The sequence below is a fragment of the Cryptomeria japonica genome, chromosome 4 (genome assembly GCF_030272615.1).
Source record: "Cryptomeria japonica chromosome 4, Sugi_1.0, whole genome shotgun sequence".
Lineage (NCBI taxonomy): Eukaryota > Viridiplantae > Streptophyta > Pinopsida > Cupressales > Cupressaceae > Cryptomeria > Cryptomeria japonica.
The window spans coordinates 312,233,126-312,254,895 of record NC_081408.1 but is presented as its reverse complement, the minus strand read 5'-3'; the positions used below and the strand labels follow the sequence as shown (position 1 = coordinate 312,254,895).

The 21,770-nt window shown below is 36.6% G+C and overlaps 1 protein-coding gene across 2 annotated transcripts in view; it reads left to right on the top strand.

Moving 5' to 3' along the window:
* Positions 1-21,523, top strand: part of LOC131043412 (transcription factor RF2b) — a 60,615-nt gene extending 39,092 nt beyond the window's left edge. For both annotated transcript variants that reach the window (XM_057976610.2, XM_057976617.2), the window contains one exon: positions 20,047-21,523. In XM_057976610.2, coding sequence (XP_057832593.1) covers positions 20,047-20,399 — 353 coding nt within the window. In that variant the 3' untranslated portion in view covers positions 20,400-21,523. The remainder of the gene's footprint in view (positions 1-20,046) is intronic.
* The last annotated feature ends 247 nt before the right edge of the window (positions 21,524-21,770 follow it).

Below are 21,770 nucleotides of genomic sequence, written 5' to 3'. Positions count from 1 at the left end.
AAGAAGCAGATTTCACCAAATAGTTCCTTTCCAAGAAGAAAATTGAGTATTTTACTATTTTCAAAACTCCAAAATTCTTACTTTTCTGTGTGATGGAAAACAACTACAAATTATGTTTGACAGAAATCCAGAACTCTTTTTACTTGTCTGTAGGAAAACGACTGCAGACTACATCAAACAGAAAGACAGCAACAAATACAAGAAAACATACATATACATGAAAGAGAAACTTCTTATTGGGGAAAAATCCGTTCAGTAGAAAACTGTACGGACAAAGTTATATAATACCCTTCATTTGGGAGACTATGAGAAAGTTCACTAAAAATCTCATTTCAAAGAAATGCTTTGGTGGCATCTATGACCATACACGTTTTGATCTGTGGTTATGGCTTGTAATTGGTTATTTTGAAGAAGCAGATTTCACCAAATAGTTCCTTTCCAAGAAGAAAATCGAGTTATTTCAGGACTCCAAAATTCTCACTTTTCAGTGTGATAGAAAACCACTACAAATTATATTGACAGAAATCTAGAATTCTTTTCACTTGTTTGTAGGAAAACAACTGCAGGCAACAACAAACAGAACGACAGCAACTAATACAAGAAACATACATCCACATGAATGAGAAACTTCTTATCAGAAAAAAATCTGTCAGTAGAAAATTCTATTGACAAAGTTATATAATACCTTTCTTGCATTTGGAACGCTTTATGAGAAAGTTCACTATGAACACAATTTCAAAGAAATGCTTTGGTGGCATCTACTTTCTGACTACTCTCCCTCTGCCACCGTTGGACCACATGTGAAGAATAAGGTAAGTAAGCATGTTTTGTTTGGGTTTATGCATGCCAAAAAGGCCTCTATGTTGAACTACCACCTAGATTGTGCAGTTACAAAACCTGGAATATTCACAGGCCATTGAAAGAAGAGGTTAAAGAACAAGCAAGCAAGCAATCTAGGGTGTTCACAAAATATATAATGATTAAAATCTGTTGTGCAGGAGTGCATCACTTTACATTAAGAGATTAGGGATCTAACTGAAAACATAATGAAAGGCAGATATGGGATTTGGAATGGTGTAGGTCCAATCAGAGTTCAAAAGGTTGCTGAGTACCCACCGAACCTCTTTGTACTTGCGAGTTGCAGGTCTTAGCAAGAAACTCGCCTGTGGACTTGATGACCTTGGGTGAATTGCAGGCCTGAACTTGCCACAAGTACTCACGGCCCATTGGTACTTGACATTCTATGTTTACACAATGGAGCTGCATCTGTAACATAGTATGTAGCTAAAAACATGCAGAAAATGCACTACTAATAACAATAGTTTTTTTAACATTTCTAAATCCTTCCCTCACATATGCATTTGTGTGTCATATGCATTCAAATTAATCTACACTAGCTAGGGTTCTACAAATTTTCTTTTGAATGTAGGTGTTTGCAACAATTAAATTTGTTTTAGTGCTAGAGTTTGCACTAGGTATCCAATGATGCCAGCAAATGGAAGAGAAAGCCGAAAACTTGGCAATAGGGATGCCGTTGGGAAGCATGGTGTACTAGTTCTCGCCTTGGGATTGGTCATTTTCAACTATTGTGGGTTGATGGTTAATGAATATTTCAGTTGCCTCAAATACCGCCTTGCACATATTGTTGGTTGAGATGTCAAATTGTGTCCATAAGTAGGTTGTGTGGGAGACAAATGTGGCCCTTGCTTTGATAGAGAAAATTATTTTTAGAAAGGATCATGACATCCTCAACCATTGCAGTTATTATGAATCCCAATATGGCGTGGGAATCAAAGGCAGATATAATGTTATGTGTGTTCCACTTGTAGTTCACAAATTCATGGCATATCCCCTCTATCAAGCTCCTATCAAGCTCCAAACAAATGTATTCTTAGAGATTTTTTTGTTCCACAAAACATGCTAACTTGCAATCTTTGCTTGAAGGTGCAAGTTGGAACGATGAGAATCACAATGAAGCAAGCATGACACATGAATTTTTGATACAACCATCTTCCATTCAATGTGGCAAGAAACCCATTTTGGGCCATTTGGTGAGAAACTTGACTGTTGCAAAGCAATTGACCAAGGCACCTAGTCCATGCGACTTAAGTGGGCTTTGCTCCAAAAAGCAATGGTAAATGCAAAGTGGAAGGGCTAAAGAAATATTGATGCACCATATTATTAGATGGGTGGATAGATAGAAGGAATCACATGCTCATCAACTTTTGAATGGCTTCAAATTGTTAGATGGTGTTCTTGAGGCTCATTGATGCCTCAAAGAAAGTCAAGAATGCTAAGAATCTAATTCTAATGTTGGAAGAGGCTATATGAGATTTTGGTATAGAACATGTGGTCCAACTTGTCATAGACAATGCAACAAGGCATGTGGCGCCAAGGAGACTACTTGAGGAGAGACAATTGACATTTATTTAGGTCCATTGTGTTGCCATTGTTGTGAACTTATGTTGGAAGATGTAGGTAAACTTGACTGGGTGAAATCTGTGGTGGGAATTGCCAATAACATCACCAAATACATCTACAATCACCCTTGGGTGCTTAGTTTGATGAGAGAGCACACCAAAGATGTAACAAGCTATTTCTATAGCAAGAGAAGAATGCAAATTAACTTATTAAAACTTAAGAAAAATAGATACAACTCAAAAAAACAAAACAAAACAAAAGGAAATGAAAATTTAACTTTCTAAAGAAAGTAATATCATAAATATCCATGAATGATTACATATGCTTAAAACAGAATAAAAACTAAATTATCAACAACATTATAAATTACCAAAAGAGTAGTTAGGGTTTACTGATTTTGGAATCCATTCTGAATCTTTAATTATCACTGCATTCTGATAAAGAGGGAAAGTATCATCAGGGTGATTTTTTGCCCAACCATAGACTTAACAGTCCCCCATGCCTCAACCAACTAGAAGGGCCCGACCCTTTGCTAGGAAGAAATAGATGATAGATCTAATGCCATTTGAGACCTATGTTTTGACCCTACACAACCTTAGTTGATCACACACCATAGGTAGCTCCTAACTAGTATGACCTCTGACTGGGTTGTATATCTAGACCATATGAACTGACTGACACATACTTATCATAGCATCGCCTTGGCCAAAGGTTTTACATGTTTGCAACACGATTAAAGTGTTTAGTCATTTTTCACCACCCTACTCTGCTAGATCAAAATTGGTGTTAGTCTTTCAACCCATCAAGATTGTGTCTGTCATGCCCCTGCCTATGAACAACCCCGTGCTTGGTCTTTAGGCAGGAAATAGAAAACAAATAAATTAGGAAATACCATTAATCAGAAAATCGTTTCATTAATGAGACTTCCCGATTTTGAGTCTGCTAAATCAAAGAGGATAATTCTGCATCGATATAAATATTCAGGCATAGCCTTTATCAAGGCAAGCATTATTAAAGAAGATGGGATTATATTCCAACAAGCACAGGTCCTTATTAAAGAGACACGAGGAAGATAGGATTTGTTAAGTTAATAACAATCAGCGGTAGTCAAAGATGCGGGTTACCTTGTGGGAGACGCCACTCTAGAGAGAAGAGACTTGGACTATGGCTCTTCCATCTCAAGAAGAGATATATAGGGAAGTTCGGTAATCAGAAATAAATATAAGAACACCTATGCAGATATCAACATCACTCAGCAATAAAGATAGTAACAAAGGCAGATTGAATCATGAAGGAATCAGCACTCAATCGGAAAACACATCATCAGTCCTCTTCAGTAAATTACCATCAATCAGATCAGAATTGAATTGTTATTAGGTTACAGGCAATAACATTCTTGTTCTTGGTGGTATGCATGGGGATGTGCTTAATATGTATGTTTAATGTATGAAGCCTGATAATGTTCTTGTGCAAAATTTAATAGTAATATTAATATGGACTGCAATATGTATGACAGTCATACTTAATTACATATATATTCAGAATACATGAGAAGTTAGTATACATAGTCTAATTCTTGTTATTTCTGTCAGTATCTAAGAAGAAGGGACTAAATTGTTTCCAAAGAGGGGCAGATCTCTTCTTCCTTAGAATCTGAAGCGGATACAAAGTTTGACACTTGCATTAAGAATTATGGATGATAAAATTAATTATCTAGTATGATATAATTAATTATCTAGTATGGTATATGAACAATTTACTTATTAATAATTGATAAATTAATTGAAATATGGAATGTCACAGATTTGATTCATGTTAAGATAGATTTGTCTCCTAAACAATTTAGCTTAAGTCATAAGTATTTTGAATAGATTAATTATGGTTAAAACAGGCCTAAACCTAGTAGGTTGAATAAGAGTTTGGAGGACAGTAAAAAAATGAGAGTAAATTTTTTTCATTGGAATTGTTTTCATTTTGACTTCATAATTCCAGCTTCTACTCATTTGTAGGAAAAACGATTTCTGGGTTTTCTTCCCAGTATCGAAAAACTTCTAGGTTTCTGGTCTTGTTTGCAAAAATTTAGTAAATCTTGCAGAAATTGAGTTTGAATAGGGCATGAGCTGTTTTTCTAGCTGGCAGATTCAATAGCACTTATTAAAATTTCATAACTTTTACCTCGGGTGTTGGATTTTCGCAAATGAGATACTTGACAGAAAGTTGGAAACAAGTACTTTCCATCCACACACGTTTCATTAAAAAATACTGTCATTTTCAATCAGATATTGTAGGTTGAATCAACTGCTTCTTTTTCTCTTCAACAAGCCATATCTTTTGCTTCAGATCTCCGTTTTTCAAAAACAAATAAGTGTTGGAAAGATATTCAAAAGTATTACATAGCTATAAGGATTTGGCGCCCGGGGGGGGGGGGGGGTGATTTTTGAGACTAGTGGAGAAGGGGGGTTGTCTCGTGTGTTTTCTTTCTTCCTCTTTTCCTGGTTCTTAGCAATCTTCTTTTCTACTATCATGGATGCATCAATAGTTCCTCTTTTAACACGATATAATTATTTTGATGGAAATCTAAGATGATAATATATCTAAAAAGACATGGATATCATCGTGTCACTATGGGACTTGAAATGGAACCTCAAGAGGCTACAGAAAAGATTAAATGGTTTAACAAATGTGATGAAGCCTTTGGTACTCTATGTCAGTCTCCCTTGACCTTCTTTCTCACATTGAATCTGCCACTACACCAAATGGAGTGTGGACCACTTTGGAAAACCTCTTTGGTAAGCAAGATGAGCTTAAGATGCCATCAGTTGGAGAATGAACTCATAGGGTTGAATCCAACCAATTTTGACACTATACAATACTTCTTCATAAAATTCGTCTCTAAGATTGCAGTTGGAACAATGTGGAACTAAGAAAGATGATAAGCAATTGATCTTTAGTATTCTTTCTAAGCTTGGTACTAACTATTTAGTGTTTGTTTCTACATACAATGCTACAAAATGTGCCCTAGGTACTACATTCAAAATGCCTTCTCTAGACGAATTTGGCGATGAACTCACAAGGTAATAGGACAAATTGGTTCAAATGGGTACAATAAAACCCTCTAAGTCACATGCCTTAGTTGTAAATCAAGGCACATAAGAACAAAAAGGGTCTAGTAAGCAAGATAAGAAACAAAAGAACCAAGGAGAGAAAAAGATCAGAAATCTGCTACATCAAAAGCAAATTATCAAACCTCTTCATCAGAAGGTGAACAACCTAAGAAGGAGAAGGTCAAGTGTTCTTATTATAAGGGGCCTAGTCATGATGAACATAAGTGTTTAAAGAAACAATTTGATCACCTTTCACATCTTCTAGAAAAAGAATAACATTAAGGTGCCCGATTCAGTCAAATAGAGTTCATTAGAAGGATCTTCTAAGGACACAGATAAGAGTAAGGGAAAAGGAAAAGGTAAGGCCCTAGTTGTTGCTTCACAAACCAATTTTTGGATAATTGACTTGAGTGCTTCTTGAGAAGATGATTTCACCTCTTTAGAGCCATGTTCCATGCTTACCATATAAATAGGTGATGACACTCTTGTTGAAGTGCATGGGAGAGGGTCTGTTGATGTGGGCGAAGGAACATTTGAGGATGTCCTTTGTTTTCCATCTTTATCAACTAAACTCCTATTTGTTTATCAAATCATTCACACTAGTACTGGTAAGCGAGTTGAATTCGCACTAGATACAGTGGTAATCAGTGAATTGCATAATGGGTCTATTGTTGCTATAAGAAAAGCAGATCATCATTCCAGATTATATCAATTTTCTCACTTTGTTCAGGACTCTCCTTCAACAATGTTACTCATCTAGATGAGGTGAGTTGTTTGTGGCATCAACAGTTTGGCCACTTGAACTATCGTTACTTGCAACAACTTGGTCAATAGGACATGGTTTTAGGGTTGCCTTCTATTCGATTTTCTGATGGAGTTTGCCAGGGATGCGTTCTTGGTAAGCATCTTGAGGAGAAGTATGATAAAGGCAAATCATGGAGAGCTACATAACAATTGGAGTTGGTACACAGTGACTTGGCAGGACCATTTCTACAACCATCTTTCAACAGGGCTAGATATGTCTTGACATTTATTGACGACTTTTCTAGATATACATGGGTTTATTTTCTGAAACAAAAGTTTGAAGTCTTTGAGAATATTGTAGATTTCAAGGCTTTTGCAGAGAAACAATCTGGGAAGTTCATCTAGTTTTTGCATACAAATAATGGGGGTGAATATGTTAATAATCTGTTTGAACAGTTTTGTGCTTCAAAAGGTATCAACATGCAACACACAATTCCATACAATCCTTAGATGAATGGTGTTGCAGAACACAAGAACAGGTCTTTGAAGGAGATGGCCAATTGTATGATTCACTCCAAGTCTTTGGCACCTTAGTACTGGGTAGATGCTATCAACTGTGTGTGTTACATCTAGAACCGAGTTCCTCACAAAGCTTTGAAGGGGGTAACTCCTTTTCAAGCTTGGATTGGTCAAAAATCCAAAGCACTTCAGAGTGTTTGGTTATCTTGTATGGACCCACATTCCAATAGAGAAACGCAAGGCCATGGATTAGTAGAGCAAGCCTTGCATATTTGTTGGATATCCAAATGATGTCAAAGCGGGTATAGACTTCTCCATCCCTCTACTCATGAGTTGTTCATTGAGAGGAGTGTTCATTTTGAGGAGAGTTCTTCTAGTTCGTCTCATACCACTTCTCCATCCAATATCACATTGGAGACATTGCATTATGATGACAGTTCTTCTGAGGATCTTAATTCTCCTAATCTTAATGGGGAATCTTCTTCCTCCACTTTAGATGGTGATAGTGATGATGAGGACTCACATTCCTCTCATAGTCATCATTCAGAGGTTGATGATTCTCCCCCAAACTCTCCAGCCTCAATGCCTCTTTGGGTTTGACAAACATTTGAGTCAACAAGAGATTGTCTTGGTGATCCATCAGATACTAGAAGAACAAGGTCACAATTTCAGCAGGCTCCACATCTCTTCATTGGTTTAACTTTTGATCCATAGTCTTTTCGAGAAGCTTCAGGTGTTCTCAAGTGGGATGTTGCAATGCAAGAAGAGTTTAATTCATTGGAAAGGAATCACACATGGGATGTAGTTCCTCTTCCTAAGGGAAGGAAACTTGTTCGATGCAAGTGGATCTATCGAACAAAATTTGAGCAAATGGGTTGGTTGATAATTATAAGGCTCGTTAAGGTAGCAAAAGGATTCTCCCAAGTTCTAAGGATTGATTACTCTGAGACTTTTGCTCCAGTTGCTAAGATTAATTTCATTTGACTTGTCCTTTCTATAGCTGCAACCCATCGTTGGGAAGTTCATCAGATGGATGTGAAGAGTGCCTTTCTTCATGGTGACCTTTAGGAGGAAATCTACATGGAGTAGCCACAAAGGTTTGTTCAAGATCCTTCACTTGTGTGCCAACTTTGAAAGTCTCTCTATGGCCTTAAAAAGGCTCCTTGATCTTGGTATGCCAAGATGGATTCATTCCTTTTGATAGTTGGTTTCACTCAGTGCCATTCCGATCCGAACGTATACATTCTGCAACATGATGAAACTCTCACATTTCTGGTTCTCTATGTTGATGACTTGTTGATCATAGGGAGTCACTCATCCACCATCAAGGGAGTGAAAATTGTTCTACATGATAGAATTTTGATTTTAGACTTGGGTCTTTTGCATTACTTCTTGGGAATTGAGATCACTCAATCATCTTCAGGTATCTTCCTTGGACAACCCAAGTATGCACTTAATATGCTCTCTAGATTTCGCATGGTTGACTGTAAGACTTCACCAACTCCATTTTTGTCAGGGGTCAAACTTGAGGCTAAGTGCTCTTCTCCCCTGGTTGATGGCACTTTATACCGACAACTTGTTGGGAGTCTCATCTACTTGATTCATATGAGACTTGATATTTCATATGTTGTGGGCATGGTTTCTCGATTCATGTAGGAGCCACATGAGTTGCATTGGAAAGCAACTAAGCGGATCCTCCACTACATTCAGGGTACTCACAATTATGGAATTCAGTATACAGTAGGCATGGATATTGACTTGGTGGGATATACAGATTCAAATTGGGCAGGTGATTCTCAGGATCACAAGTCCACTTTAGGGTATTGCTTCTCACTTGGTTCCGATCCAGTTTGTTGATCGAGCAAGGAGCAGTTTGCAATTGCTCTTTCATCAACAAAGGCTAAGTATCGAGGGACAGTTAATGCCACCACTGAGGCTATTTGGATTCAAAATATTCTCACTAAGTTTGGTATTCCAGTCAAAAAGCCTACCATCATCTTTTGTGATAATCAGAGTGTTATATAGATCTCAAGAATTCCAGTTCATCACCAAAGGACGAAACACATTGAGATACATATGCACTACATAAGGGAGCTAATTTAGGAAGGCATAATTGATCTTAAGTATTGTTCTACATCGGAGCAGAGTGTGGACATCTTCACCAAACGCTTCACCGAAAAACAAGTTCCTTCATTTGTGATCTTTGCTTGGGATGTGATAGGTGTCTACTTCAGGAGGGGCTTCTTAGTCCTTCATTCTTTCTCTGTCTATTTAAGGGGAGGGGCTATTCCTCTTATGGGGGGGCTTCTTCTTTTGGCGGAGATATCTATGTACATGGGTACCTAACATGGCCTCATTTGCCGGGACCCATCTTTTCACCCACCTAAGCTATGCTTAAGAGGGGGTGTTAGTGTAGGTTTTTATTTTCCTTATGTTGGATGGTATTTATTTTTCCTACACATTATTTAAGCTTGCTTAGGGTATTAGGAGTGGTTAATACAAGGACATGTGGTAAAATACTTCAGCTACATGTGTAACTCTCCACCTCACATGGGTAGTTGAGTTACACACCCTCTTTTGGCTTGTTGTGCCACCTCTCATAACCACTATTTTGTCATTTCCTAAGTGGGTTATGGGGTAGTTGTGTTTCTCACCCTCTTTTGGCTTTATGTGCCAACTTTCTCAACTCCTTTCCTGTCTTCATGTAAGGAGGTTATGCCACATGTTTTGGCATTTACCAAGAAGGTTTAACCTCCCACTTTTTATGGGGAATAGGAGTTAATCCACCCCTTGGATGTATATGCTTTTATTTTTCTATATAATAAGCACTATACTCTCACCTTCACTAGTTCAGTGATAGCTCGGCGAGAGTCTTCTCCAAATTCTCTTCTGTCTCTATTTTTCTCTCATCAGATTTTTCTTCATTCAATTAGTTTGATCTTCGATCATCTGTTGTTTGGAGTTGAATGTGATCTACGATCGACATCAGGTCTTGGCTCGGTTCTCGGTTCTGGCAGAATCTAACATAATGGTCTAGGGCCATTCAAGGATGAGGTTGTAAGATAGATCTAGATCAAGTACACTAAACTTAATCTTGATACTTAGCACCCAAACGTGATATCAACACTGACATTGCCCTTAAAGTGATTTGAGTTGTTAAAGCCAACACAATCATTAGATGATTTTTGAGCTTCTTATGGTTAACACCAAGGGCTTTGAAAACTTGCATAGGTATTATGTTTAAAGCAGCTCCTTTTTTAACCATGAAAAGCTTGATACTGTTTCCTTTAATTAATTTTTCTCTTTAGAGTGGGGTTTGAGCATGGCATTGAAGGAAATCAAGGTCACCGTGACTAATCAAAGCCCAAAAGGGGATACCCATGGTAAACATGGTAGATGTGATGTATCTTAGCTATGCCTTGTGAGGGGGTATCCTTGGGAAGGTCAATGTGGTTGAGGACAAGAGTCCTTTACTGTGGATAAAGATGTAGTAGATTCCAAAGGGAGATTCTAATGGAGGGGGATTGTCATTACTCAATAATAAAATATTGATAGAATTGCATGTGGTGGAATATTAGGTTTACTAGAGGTCTTTGTGTAGTTAGCACATCTAGAGGGGTCATGCAATGTTATCTGAATGAGTGGTAACAAACATTGATATTTAGCTTCATTGTTGGGCCTTCCAAATTTGATGGCACCAATGTGTGCCATTATGTTTGGACTAATCATTGGGAAAAAGCAATTTATAATCATAATTCGAAGAGCATGAATGTGGCTCATCTCATCTTCTTGTTTCCACATTTCTCATTGTCAAGGAGGGGTGGTTGAGGACGACCCCCAACTTGTGATTAGGTGGAGCAAGTGGGGAATTAGGTGATTTCCCCTTGTATTCCTTGCAAGTTTTAGCAAAACAATCCTTGGTAGAATGACCTTTATCATAGTGTAAAATTGTAAATCATTATATTTGAAATAATCACAAGATGGTTTGTCATATTCTATATTTGTCGTAACATTGGCCTTGTACAAATCTGTCTTATTTTTATTTTTTCTGGGATAACCAAATACACAATCACTAATGGTATTTTGTTTGTGATTATGGTGAGAGGAGGATCCACCTTGGAGGAGGGGAGGTTACATAATATCCTAGTTGTCAAAAGATCAAGTTCAAGAATTCATTCATAGTGTCTTTGTGTGAGACATATTCATTCATAGTGTCTTTGGGTGAATAGTATAGCCACCATGCATAAGAGTAAGTTACCATATTGTCCACGACAATGTGTAAAATTGCAATTGTTGTAGTGATCTTTAGGATAAAGATGCCTAAGAGGGCGCCTATGTTGAGTAATTGTATCCTTGTATTCATGGTGAGTGGGTCATCCCTAAGAGCTCTATGATGAATTAGTTTATCCCTATAGGCCCTAAGAGGAAGATTATCATTTCTAAAGCATTTAGGAGAAGGCCGTTTGGGAGGTCTTCTAGAGGGAGACTTTTATGCTCAACCAATGGGGCACAATCCACATATTGAAGGTCTATATGATCCACATGTCTATGGTAGTAATCATTTTGATTGTTTTATTTAGAGGTAACAATGACTTAGGAAGGAGGGGTATGACTCCTGTAGTTATGTTAACTTATGAATCTATGATTTCTATAAAAATACCTTCTACAATAATGAGCCATTGAATGGTCACTTTGGCTTCTAGGAGTAGAAAGTTCCTTTTCCTAGGAGGATGAAAGCAACATCTACAAGACCTTGCATGATGAATGGGAGCAGGAGAAACACTTTGAATTGATTGATTGTGGTCATTTCAGTTGTTTTGCTTATCTACAACATGCTTCCCTAGAAGTTGGCACAATTTGGCCTTTGTCAACGGCACCTAAGATTAAAGCCCCATCTATATATTCAATTCACCACCATTCTAAATGCAGGTGTCATCTGTCAGAGCCCAAAATCCTCAAGATCAACCAGCATAACAATAATAGAGTTATTATTGATCCCTACCTATAGAATTGCCAACTAAGAGTGCATTGGACCTCACAACAAGCTGAAACTCATCAAAATCCTCTTAAAATTAGAAATGAAGAGCTACACATGCAACTAGAAATAAATTAAGTTCAGTTTTGTCAAGGATTCAGCACAAGGATTCAATGGGTAGGTCTCCTCTCCCATATCCATTCCCTCCCTCATTTCTCACAATGCTATTCTACACCCAATCAGACCGACTGCAAGGTCTGCCATGAGAGTCAGTTTCCCTGCTTTGTCCCTGCAAATATAACACATGCTTAATCCCAGTGACTTTTGGAATTTATTCCTGCCTGTGTGCAGTCCTTCCCCATTTTCGACCACTCACCAGCAACCCCCAAAGCTTCAAGCTTACCATTTCATGGCATGTCCAGCCCATAGTTTGATCAAGAGACTATGGATACATATTTGACCCTGATATGTTGGACATGAAGATTATGAGTGGCATCTCAGCCTTGAGGGAAATGCCTGGATCTCAAGGAGCTTCTACCAACTTTGGAACAACCCTAGAGGCCACTGTGGTGGATTTCATTGTCATTGCCACACTACAGTCAATATACTTAAGCATGAAGACTTTGGTCAGGAAACTGGTAGATCATTGATTTGAGCACCAATTGGCTGGTGATGTGTTTGCAACAACAAAAGCAGCACAGGAACAGAATTTAGTGCTTTATATTCTACGGTGCTGCCAGAAAACAAGAAGATAAAGTCTTGGGGGAACTAGAAGGTACCATCTTACCTCCAACATAGGGTCACTCCTGCAGATAGCTCTGGGTTGGCTACTACACAAATGAAAACGAGGGCAGGTCCAGTTTATATGTCAACAACACAACCTTGTAGGCTACCAGAAACAATTGACTGTCTTGTGAGAAAATCTCAGAAATGGTGAAAAATTCCATCCACAATCATCTGGGGCTTCCCCTATGGTAATGTGGTCAAACAATGGCTGACATTTTCTTAATATGTTTTGAACAACTTGGAGTTAAATTATAGTGTGGGAATAGATCACTACCTTGTCAAGGAAACCGGGGTGTTTTTACATCTCATTGAAATATATCTAAAAGTAATTACCTCTTATATATAATACAGTACATTCAATTCTTTTCAATTACATGTTCTTGCATCCTTTATCTTTCTTTCTTCAACTGCCTAATCTCATGTGTGTTATTGTTTGAGAGATGATGAATTACATGATATAATAGTTAATACTTATCCAACTGCTCATTACAACCAAGCATGTCGTCCTCATTGAAGTTTTTATCAAAATTGCCATTGTCTTTCCTATCATTTCCATTAATCATCTTGCTCATCGTGTCTATCCATCCATCAAGTATTGCTGTGCTCAATTTGGGGTTGCTCAAAGAAAGAAATGATGGACCATCAACAAGTATGGGCCGGAGTATCTACTTATAATATGGCACATGAGTGATGTTGAAAGCAATGCTATTATCCTTGTGAAGTTCTGTAATTACATCCTGTACTTGTCAAAGCTATGTATTGCACAACCATTATGATTCACCTAACAAGGCTTTTCAGGTTACATTTGTTCATTAATAAAGATTCAAGCTTTAAGCTGTAGGGATTGTCACTGATGGATTGTTAGTTGAAGAAAGCTCTCAAGTTTGGAGATGTTTGATAGAGAAACCAGATAATCAAACTTTTATTAGCTTACCTATGGAGATTAATAAATCTCACATTTTGTGAGAGACAGTATTTGCATGCCTCAACCCTGTAACCTACCTTACCAAGAAAGGAATTATGTCATCACACACTAAACTCTCACAAACCACAACATTTCTGTTTCTTATTGTAAGTAACTTTGGTCACAAATTTTAATAGTAATTTACAGGGTTTAAGTTACAAGTTTCAATTTGTTGTTTCCTTATTGAAGTTTGGCTTTCTTGGGTTTAACAGACACTGGTTTTTCTTTTTGTCATATTTAATGGATGCTCGAAGAGAGAGTAGGTGGAGGAAAGTGGGTGAAGGAAACATTGTCGAAAAGAGGAATTGAGAATGAATGCTATGCAGATGATATGTTCCTCTGCCATACGTACTTTTTTCCAAGTTAAAAACCATTCCTTCGTGTCTTTAACCTCTTCTTGTTTTCAGCTTTTTGCTCATGACAACCCATATATTGTGTTTATGGTTTCAATGGGGATTAGTTGTCAGAATGACATTCGCTGAAGCTCTTTTAGACTTTTTGTGTCTATGTTCTCTGTTCTCCCCAGCAGTGTGTGTTCTCCCCAGCAGTGTGAGTGAGCTACCTCAGTTATTTGTTTCAAAGTTCTGGCAGTTGTGCTGTCCATTTCTATCATGAATAAGAAAAAGCAACATGGCAATGGGATTTACCATGTCAACCATAGAGCAATGGGCTCTCCTGCTGGTCTTCAGTAAAATGGAGGTAGACCTTCCCTAGAAGAGGGCATGATAAGGTGCTTTCACAAATAAAGAGATGAGGTAAACTTCATTTGTAAAATCAGAATTGGAACACGGCACCTTCACAGCAAGCTTTCAATCATTGCTTTTTGTTGGTGCATAGGTCTTCTACGACCCATACACTTTAGACAGATGATTAATTTTTGCTTCCTTAAATTTGTTTCTCTTATGCAAATAAGTTGTAATTGTGGATAATTCAATGAATATCCATGACCTTAGTTTGTCTAGAGTTTTCATTGTTGTTAGTCCTAGTCAATTTTTTGTATGCATGTTCTTTCCTTTTTAAATGCGTATCTCCTAGTTGCATTCTTTTAACTAGGGGATCCCTTTTCCACCTCTATCCTTTCATTGTCATAACAGAGATTTGGATTTTGCAATATTTATGTTAATAGATATTTTTGTCATAACATAGTATTACCCTGCATTTTTGAGTCAACTCTTGCCCATAGTTTATTGTTGAGTCTCATCACTGGAAAAGTTGGTTGTGAAATCTAATAGCTTGTGATGATTTTGTCTGCTATAATAGATGACATAAAATCGTCTGGTTTGTTTACTCCTCAGAACTATCACATGGAAGGCATCCATGATAGACTTGTTAAGGAGCAAGAGGCTATATAGAGTGACCTTAGGAGCAATGAAATCTAATAGCTTGTGATAATTTTGTCTGCTATAATAGATGACATAAAATCGTCTGGTTTGTTTACTCCTCAGAACTATCACATGGAAGGCATCCATGATAGACTTGTTATGGAGCAAGAGGCTATATAGAGTGACCTTAGGAGCAAAGACTAACCTAGCGAAGGAGACATATAGGATTTGATGTTTGAATCAACATGATGATGCACAAGGCTTTATGGGTTTGAATGTTTCAGATGGGTTGAAGTTTCATGTTTACAAATTGGATAATCCAATTCTTGCGTGGGACAAGTTTGCTGAATTGTTTGGGGAGATAAATGTAATCAGGGCCCTTTAGTTGGAGATTGAGTATCTTCCTTAGATCTGAGTGATTTCCAAGCCACTGAAGACTTCCTTGGTAATTTTAAGTTCTTACAAACTCAATTGCAAGGTTTTTGAATTGCAGAGGAAGATCAGCAAAATATTCTACTGATTTTGTCCAGTTGAAAGGATCTTAGTACTTGTTTGTGTCAATATTCTTATTCACAATGGATGCTTAAAGTTTAACTCACAGATTCATGAAGAAAGAAAATAAACAATTTTATTTTATGTTGCATGCAATGATCTAATTCCATTCAAGGGTAAATGTCTTGAAAATGCTCTCAAACTTGTCAACTAACAGAACTCTTTGGTCCACCTACATCTTAATTAAATTTGATTAAGGCACAAAATGTATCAGTTTCAAATTATCCATTTTGAAAGTACAAATTTAATCACTTTGACCAGGGTGTTGGGTACCACCAAACATGCACCCTTATAAGAATTCATTAGAACACCTTATTTCTCTTTACACCAAAATTATAGTTCAATGAACAAAGATAACACAGATTACAAACAGAAAAATAATATCACCAATGAATTTAGAATGTTGTGTAAACGGCTGGCCACAAGCATACATTGATATGAAAATGTTAATTTTTCAGCGACATGCATTAAGAAAACATGATTTCAACAATAAGAAAGAATGCACTTTATGAGTTTTAAACTGGTGATCTTTTAGAACCCAATTTAATGTCTTAGCAAAATTTAAACTACAAACTACCATGTACATCATATTGAAGTGTATGGAGAATAAATTGAATTTTAAAGGTAACATTTGAAGCTTGCAGAAACAAACAAACAGACACAAGGCTTATAATCAACTGCAGCAAACAAGAAGTGCAGCTGCCTACCAAAGGTCAAACTTCATGGCCATACATATTTTATCAGACCAGAAAAATTCTTCACCAAATAACCCGTTGGTATACCATATGTAGCAACAAGATGGTCAAATGCTGGCAGAAGAGGATGTGGGTGGTACAGAGTTTGTAGGTGAAAAACAATAGCAAAGGAAAAAGTTCTTCAAAAATTGCCCTTATACAATCTATCTTCCTCTTGACTGTGCATACAAAAGTAAGAGACTAAAGAAACTTGCCACAGATTACAACCACCTTTCCACACTTCTACAATGGGCAACATGTCTTCAAAGCACTACATTCAACAATCCGCACATCATACAGAGAAAAATGAGATCATGCCGCTTTGTCTGGGCATTCCTTCGTGGGCCTTACAATTACTACATCTTTTCCAAGATCTGCAAATTCGAATTAGTTCAAGTGCAGTGTCTATTGGACACACAATATTGTTGAGAGTTTATATCAGGAAAATATAGTATATAAGAAGAAAATAGATGCACAATGTCTGCCAGAAAGCAAACAAATAGAAATGGGTTTACAGAGCCAGAGGGTCATTGAAGATTGCCTCGCTATCCATTCTTCCTCCTACTCTTAATCTGATACCACTATTGGGATTAGACCATGGGAAAGACTATACCCGGTTTAACTCGCATATTCATAAATAGAGAGAATCAACAATTTTAGTATATGTATTATGCAATTCTATAATTACAGTCATGGGTAAAGAGCTTGGAAAACCTCTCATACAAGGTTGCATGGAAATGGATACAGATACAAATACGGATACGGTATCGGATACGGATATGGTCATTTTTTATGACCCCCAACATGGATACGTCTGGATATGTCGCTCATAAAAAACACATACACATTTATTTAACACAATCTTCTAAGTTATTTGAGGAGATTTTCATTACTTCAAAAGCAATATAGACACATAATTGCCACATAAATAATAATAAGTTGATTTAACATTTTACAATATGCAAAAATAGTAGAGTTGCATTGGAAGATAACTCAAAAAATGGGTCACTGAAATAGAAAACCATTTCATATGTCTTTCTCATTTTATGTAGGTTCTGCTTAAAATTGCATGAATGAAGTTTTTTACAATTAAATTTAGAAAGATTTATGTCAAATTTTAAATAAATCAAATCACATAGTATCTTGCAAGGTTGGAAATCAAGGTTTTTTGGGCACGTGTGGTTACAGTGTTCAACGTGTATCCAGGCTGTATTGGATACATATCCATTTTAGATACGGGAACAGATATGGGGATACGCATGCCTAGGGAGGAACAAAGGAGTTTCTGGCTACTTTGCTCTCATACCTTTCAACTATCAGAACCCTTGCAACCACCTACATTTTAATTGAAATTGATCTAAGTTTTTTTTAATCAAAATAATATAATGAACTGCTTTGGATCATGGTGATAGATCCAACATCACATGTAATTCATTCTGAATTTCCTACATTTGTGAAATTTTGCGAGTGCATAACAATGGAGCAAATCAAGCTTATATGAATAGAGACAATGTCATCCGAGGGCTCAAATAATTGGCCTTTGGTATTGCAACAATCTGAGGACTCCAAGAAGGGAAAATAATTTTTTCACAAGTTTGCAAGTGCCTAACGATGAAAAAAATTTGGGAATTTTCTTCACCTATGATTTCAATTAAAGGAAGGAGATGTGAAACAAAGTAGAAATTTTCTTCTTGTAAGACATCAATCAAAGGAAGAAGAAGATTTTTATGCATTGCTCAACTTATGGCAAGGAAAGAAGAAGATTACTATGCATTGCTCTACCTATGTCAAGGATTAACATATTCAATCATGTCGGGAGGTGGTGGCAGTTTTGGAAGAGGATATGAAGAGGTACGGGATTTAAGTTAAAATTCTTCTTCATCCTTTTGTCCTCCTAACGAGATGGGCTCTGTCTTTAATTTGTTAGACATTGTAATAAGTACCTTCATCAATTTAAGATGTTGGGCTTGGGCATTTTTGTAATGCCCCTTAGTCTTTGTTGTTATTTTCATTTTTCCCCATTGCTTTAGATGTAATCCTTTGTTGGTTATTTGATGACTTTTATTACAGTGTGTTCTTTGGGGGTTGTCCGATATCAGTTTCTAGTTGCATGCTAATTTGGACTTAGTTCTACTTAAGTCTTTGTTGCTATTTTTCCCATTGTTTTAAATGTATGTTCTCTGTTGGTAATTAGTGAACTTCTATTACGGTTTGTTCTTTGGGGGATTTTCAATATTAGTTTCTAGTTGCAATTCAATTTTGACCGAGTTGCAAGTGAATTAGGACCAAATTGCAAGTATTCTCCTCGGAAGTGTTTATTTGATTGAGTTACGAGTCAACATCTTTTGTCATTTGTCTCATGTCATCTTTGAATCATAACTGTTGGTGCTACCTCTTTTGCATATTGTTTGTGCATGCCAAATATGGTTTTGGAGCTTTTAGTTGGTTGTGGCATCTTTGCTTGATCTGGTATTTGTGTTAGATTAAATAAGCTTTGACATTGTCACCACTCACTTTTGGAGCTCTTACAATTGAATTGATTTTGACATCTCGATTTCCTTGGCATCTTCATTAGATCACTTCTGCTTCATCATCAGTCATATCATACTTCCTTCTTTATCAACATTTGCATTGGCATCTAAGTTTTCATCCAAACTATTTTTTTCTTGTAGTGAAGGAAGTTGTCACTGAGGAGGCATAATATATAGTTTCTCCTTTTTTCTCAAATCTCTAAGTTGATCTAAAGGGGGAATGTTGGTGTGTTATCTTGTAGGATCTACGCACTTTAGACTTGTGATTAAAGTTCATTTCCTTATGCTAGATTATTTCATATTTTATTTAAAATAAAATGTGATCATGAATAATTCATCAAATAGCCACAGCCTTATTTATGATTAATTCAATGAATATCCACAACCTCTAGGGTATGATCACAATGGCATCTAAAGAACTATTCACTAGCCTTTATTAGGAAGGCCCATCAGTTCCTTTAGGTTTTGATATTTTTTGGCTAAATCTTAATAACAGGAAAGAGCCCAAAAAAGAGTACTTGATCTTCAAGATATCCAATTAGCCATTTCATACTAGATATCACCAGACAGCAGACAAAATTGACCCAGAGCCAAACATCATACGTTAAGATATAAGCAGATATTACCAAAGATTGTCAAGAGGTATGTCATACAATGATAACATACATACACACAAATACATAAATCTCATTTCTTTACACACAGATATGTATCTATGTCTATGCATTTAAATATATGTATATGTATATCTCTATTTATACAGACTACACGTTCAGATAAAGGCAGATATTACCAGAGATTGTCAAGAGATTATCATACAATGAACATATATATAATAAATACGTATGTGTGTGTATAATGAAGGCACAGTTAACATGGTTGTTTATATTGAATTTGAATCTTTTGACTAAATGACTGTTGTATGATAGACTATTCTACAGACATTCTTCTAGTTTTACTGTGTATAACTCATATATTCATTCCTTTATTCTGATGATGTATAATTTCATAACCAATCACATGCTTTTTATATTTTTAACTATGATTTTTATGACTAAATGTTTGTCATTATAATGGACTGCCCCGCCTATGGAAAATTAGGGCAGAGATCAAATATTGTTTTGTCTTCAGGTCTGAATCTTTGACTGGATGCCTATCATTATGCTAGATTGCCTTACATATGGGAAATCAACTGCTTCTATTTTTTGTCATTTGTTTTATAGTGTGCGTGCATGCGCGTTTGTAAAATAGATATAGATTCTGATAATAGATAACCACGAAATTAAGCTTGTCAACAAGCTCAGTTCACAATTGTTTTTATTTTTTTGAATATTTTGGCTGTGTTCCTGTTTTGCTTTGTTTCATTTATTCAAACATGTTTTTGTTTTGTGCAGCTTTAAATGAAGCACTCAGGGAAAAAATACAAAGGCTGAAGATTGCAACTGGACAGTCACCAAATAATAAAGATGCTTTCAACATGGGGACAAATGCACATCTGCCTTTGAATCCGTCGTTTTTCCCAACTGCTCAACAATCACATCATTTAAATCAACTGCAGTCTCTTCAGCATTCCCAGTATGCTGTCAATAACCAGCCTCTGATGGGGCAGGCTCAGATGCATTCAATGTTTCCTCAACATGTTCCTGTAGGACAATTTCAAGGGCGTGTTGGGGGTCAAGGTGGACCTTTAGCAGAATCAGAAGTATCTTCTAATTCTGTTAGTGGCCCTGACAAGTCATCTGTTTAGATGGATGGAATTTGCCAGTGACACCCCCTATATCAATCACTCATTGAAGGTCATTTGGCTGTAATTAGTTTCCAGATTTTGCTTTCTCATTAGAATCCTTATGCTGTACAGGCTGCATTATGCTTGTTACACCCAAATTCTTTGCATCCTTTGCTATCGTTGAGAACTTGGAAGTTGCCTTGTAAAAGTAGATGATTACTTTTTTTCTCCATTTGTCAGAAACATTGTTAATACATATGAACTCTCTGCATGTTAGGATGAACAAACAATGGTAGAATATCTCATGTTGATTGGGAGATGGAGAGATGTTTTGTTGTAACTCTATGGAATTCATTGATTCTACTGCACTTTACAGTCTGCAAGTCCAGAGTACATTCTGTTGTGTTGAAAAATATCCATGATGCCTTTGCATCAGTGGACTGAAGTATCATCACCAATTTGGCCCTTCAAATTTCCATACCATCTACCCTAGTTGTGCATGGTTGGCCCAGGAAATGCCATAGTAGAATAAGTAGTTGTGATAAGCCGATTCTTATAGAACAAACTAGACAACATTAATTGCTACTCTTCGGGTGTCTGCCAAACAGTATTGTTCCTCAAGTCATTCAGATTGGTGGTCAATCAGCTTATTCTGTCATATGGAATTCACTTTATGCTCAAGGAAATATGATGGATAAGGCACTGAAGTCCCAGTGTACAGAAGTGGAAACATCCAGGACAAGACTCTAGAATGATATTGCTTATTTGTTTGTTGGGAGTGTTGCTGCTTAGTAACTTTTGGTCATTTAATGCTTTGATACACTGTAAATGGAGAAATGAAAAAAGCTACAATGATGATGTCATGTGTTCGCAGGTGTGAGATCAAATCGGAAAGAATGTTAATAGAATGACAGATAGTCACACATGCTTTGGACTAAAATCATAATCTAGGTTAAGTAGTATTTGTCAACTTATTTATTGTAAAGGACTAGCTGTTAGGAAATTGTACCTTGAGATATATGTACAATTATTAATACTATTTAGCACTTAACTGTGCTAGACAAACATATCGGCTTAATTATTTCTTGACATGCTTGTAAATTATACTGTACAAATTTAATATGCACTAGCACTATTTGTTGGAACATTTTGTATGGTTACTAACAGGCTTTCAAACTTTAGAATCTTCTATACTTAGATGTTTTTTCATCAAATCTTTTAACACAAATAAGTAGGGACATTTGCATTTGGGTTTAATAGCTGACTGAAAAGATGGGAATCTAGAAGGATAGGTTTTAGCTTATCTTTGCATATCTACAGTCACTGTATTATGCGTAGGGCTTTTATAATATTACTGCTGAAAATACCATCACATTTTAAATTGCAGGTAAA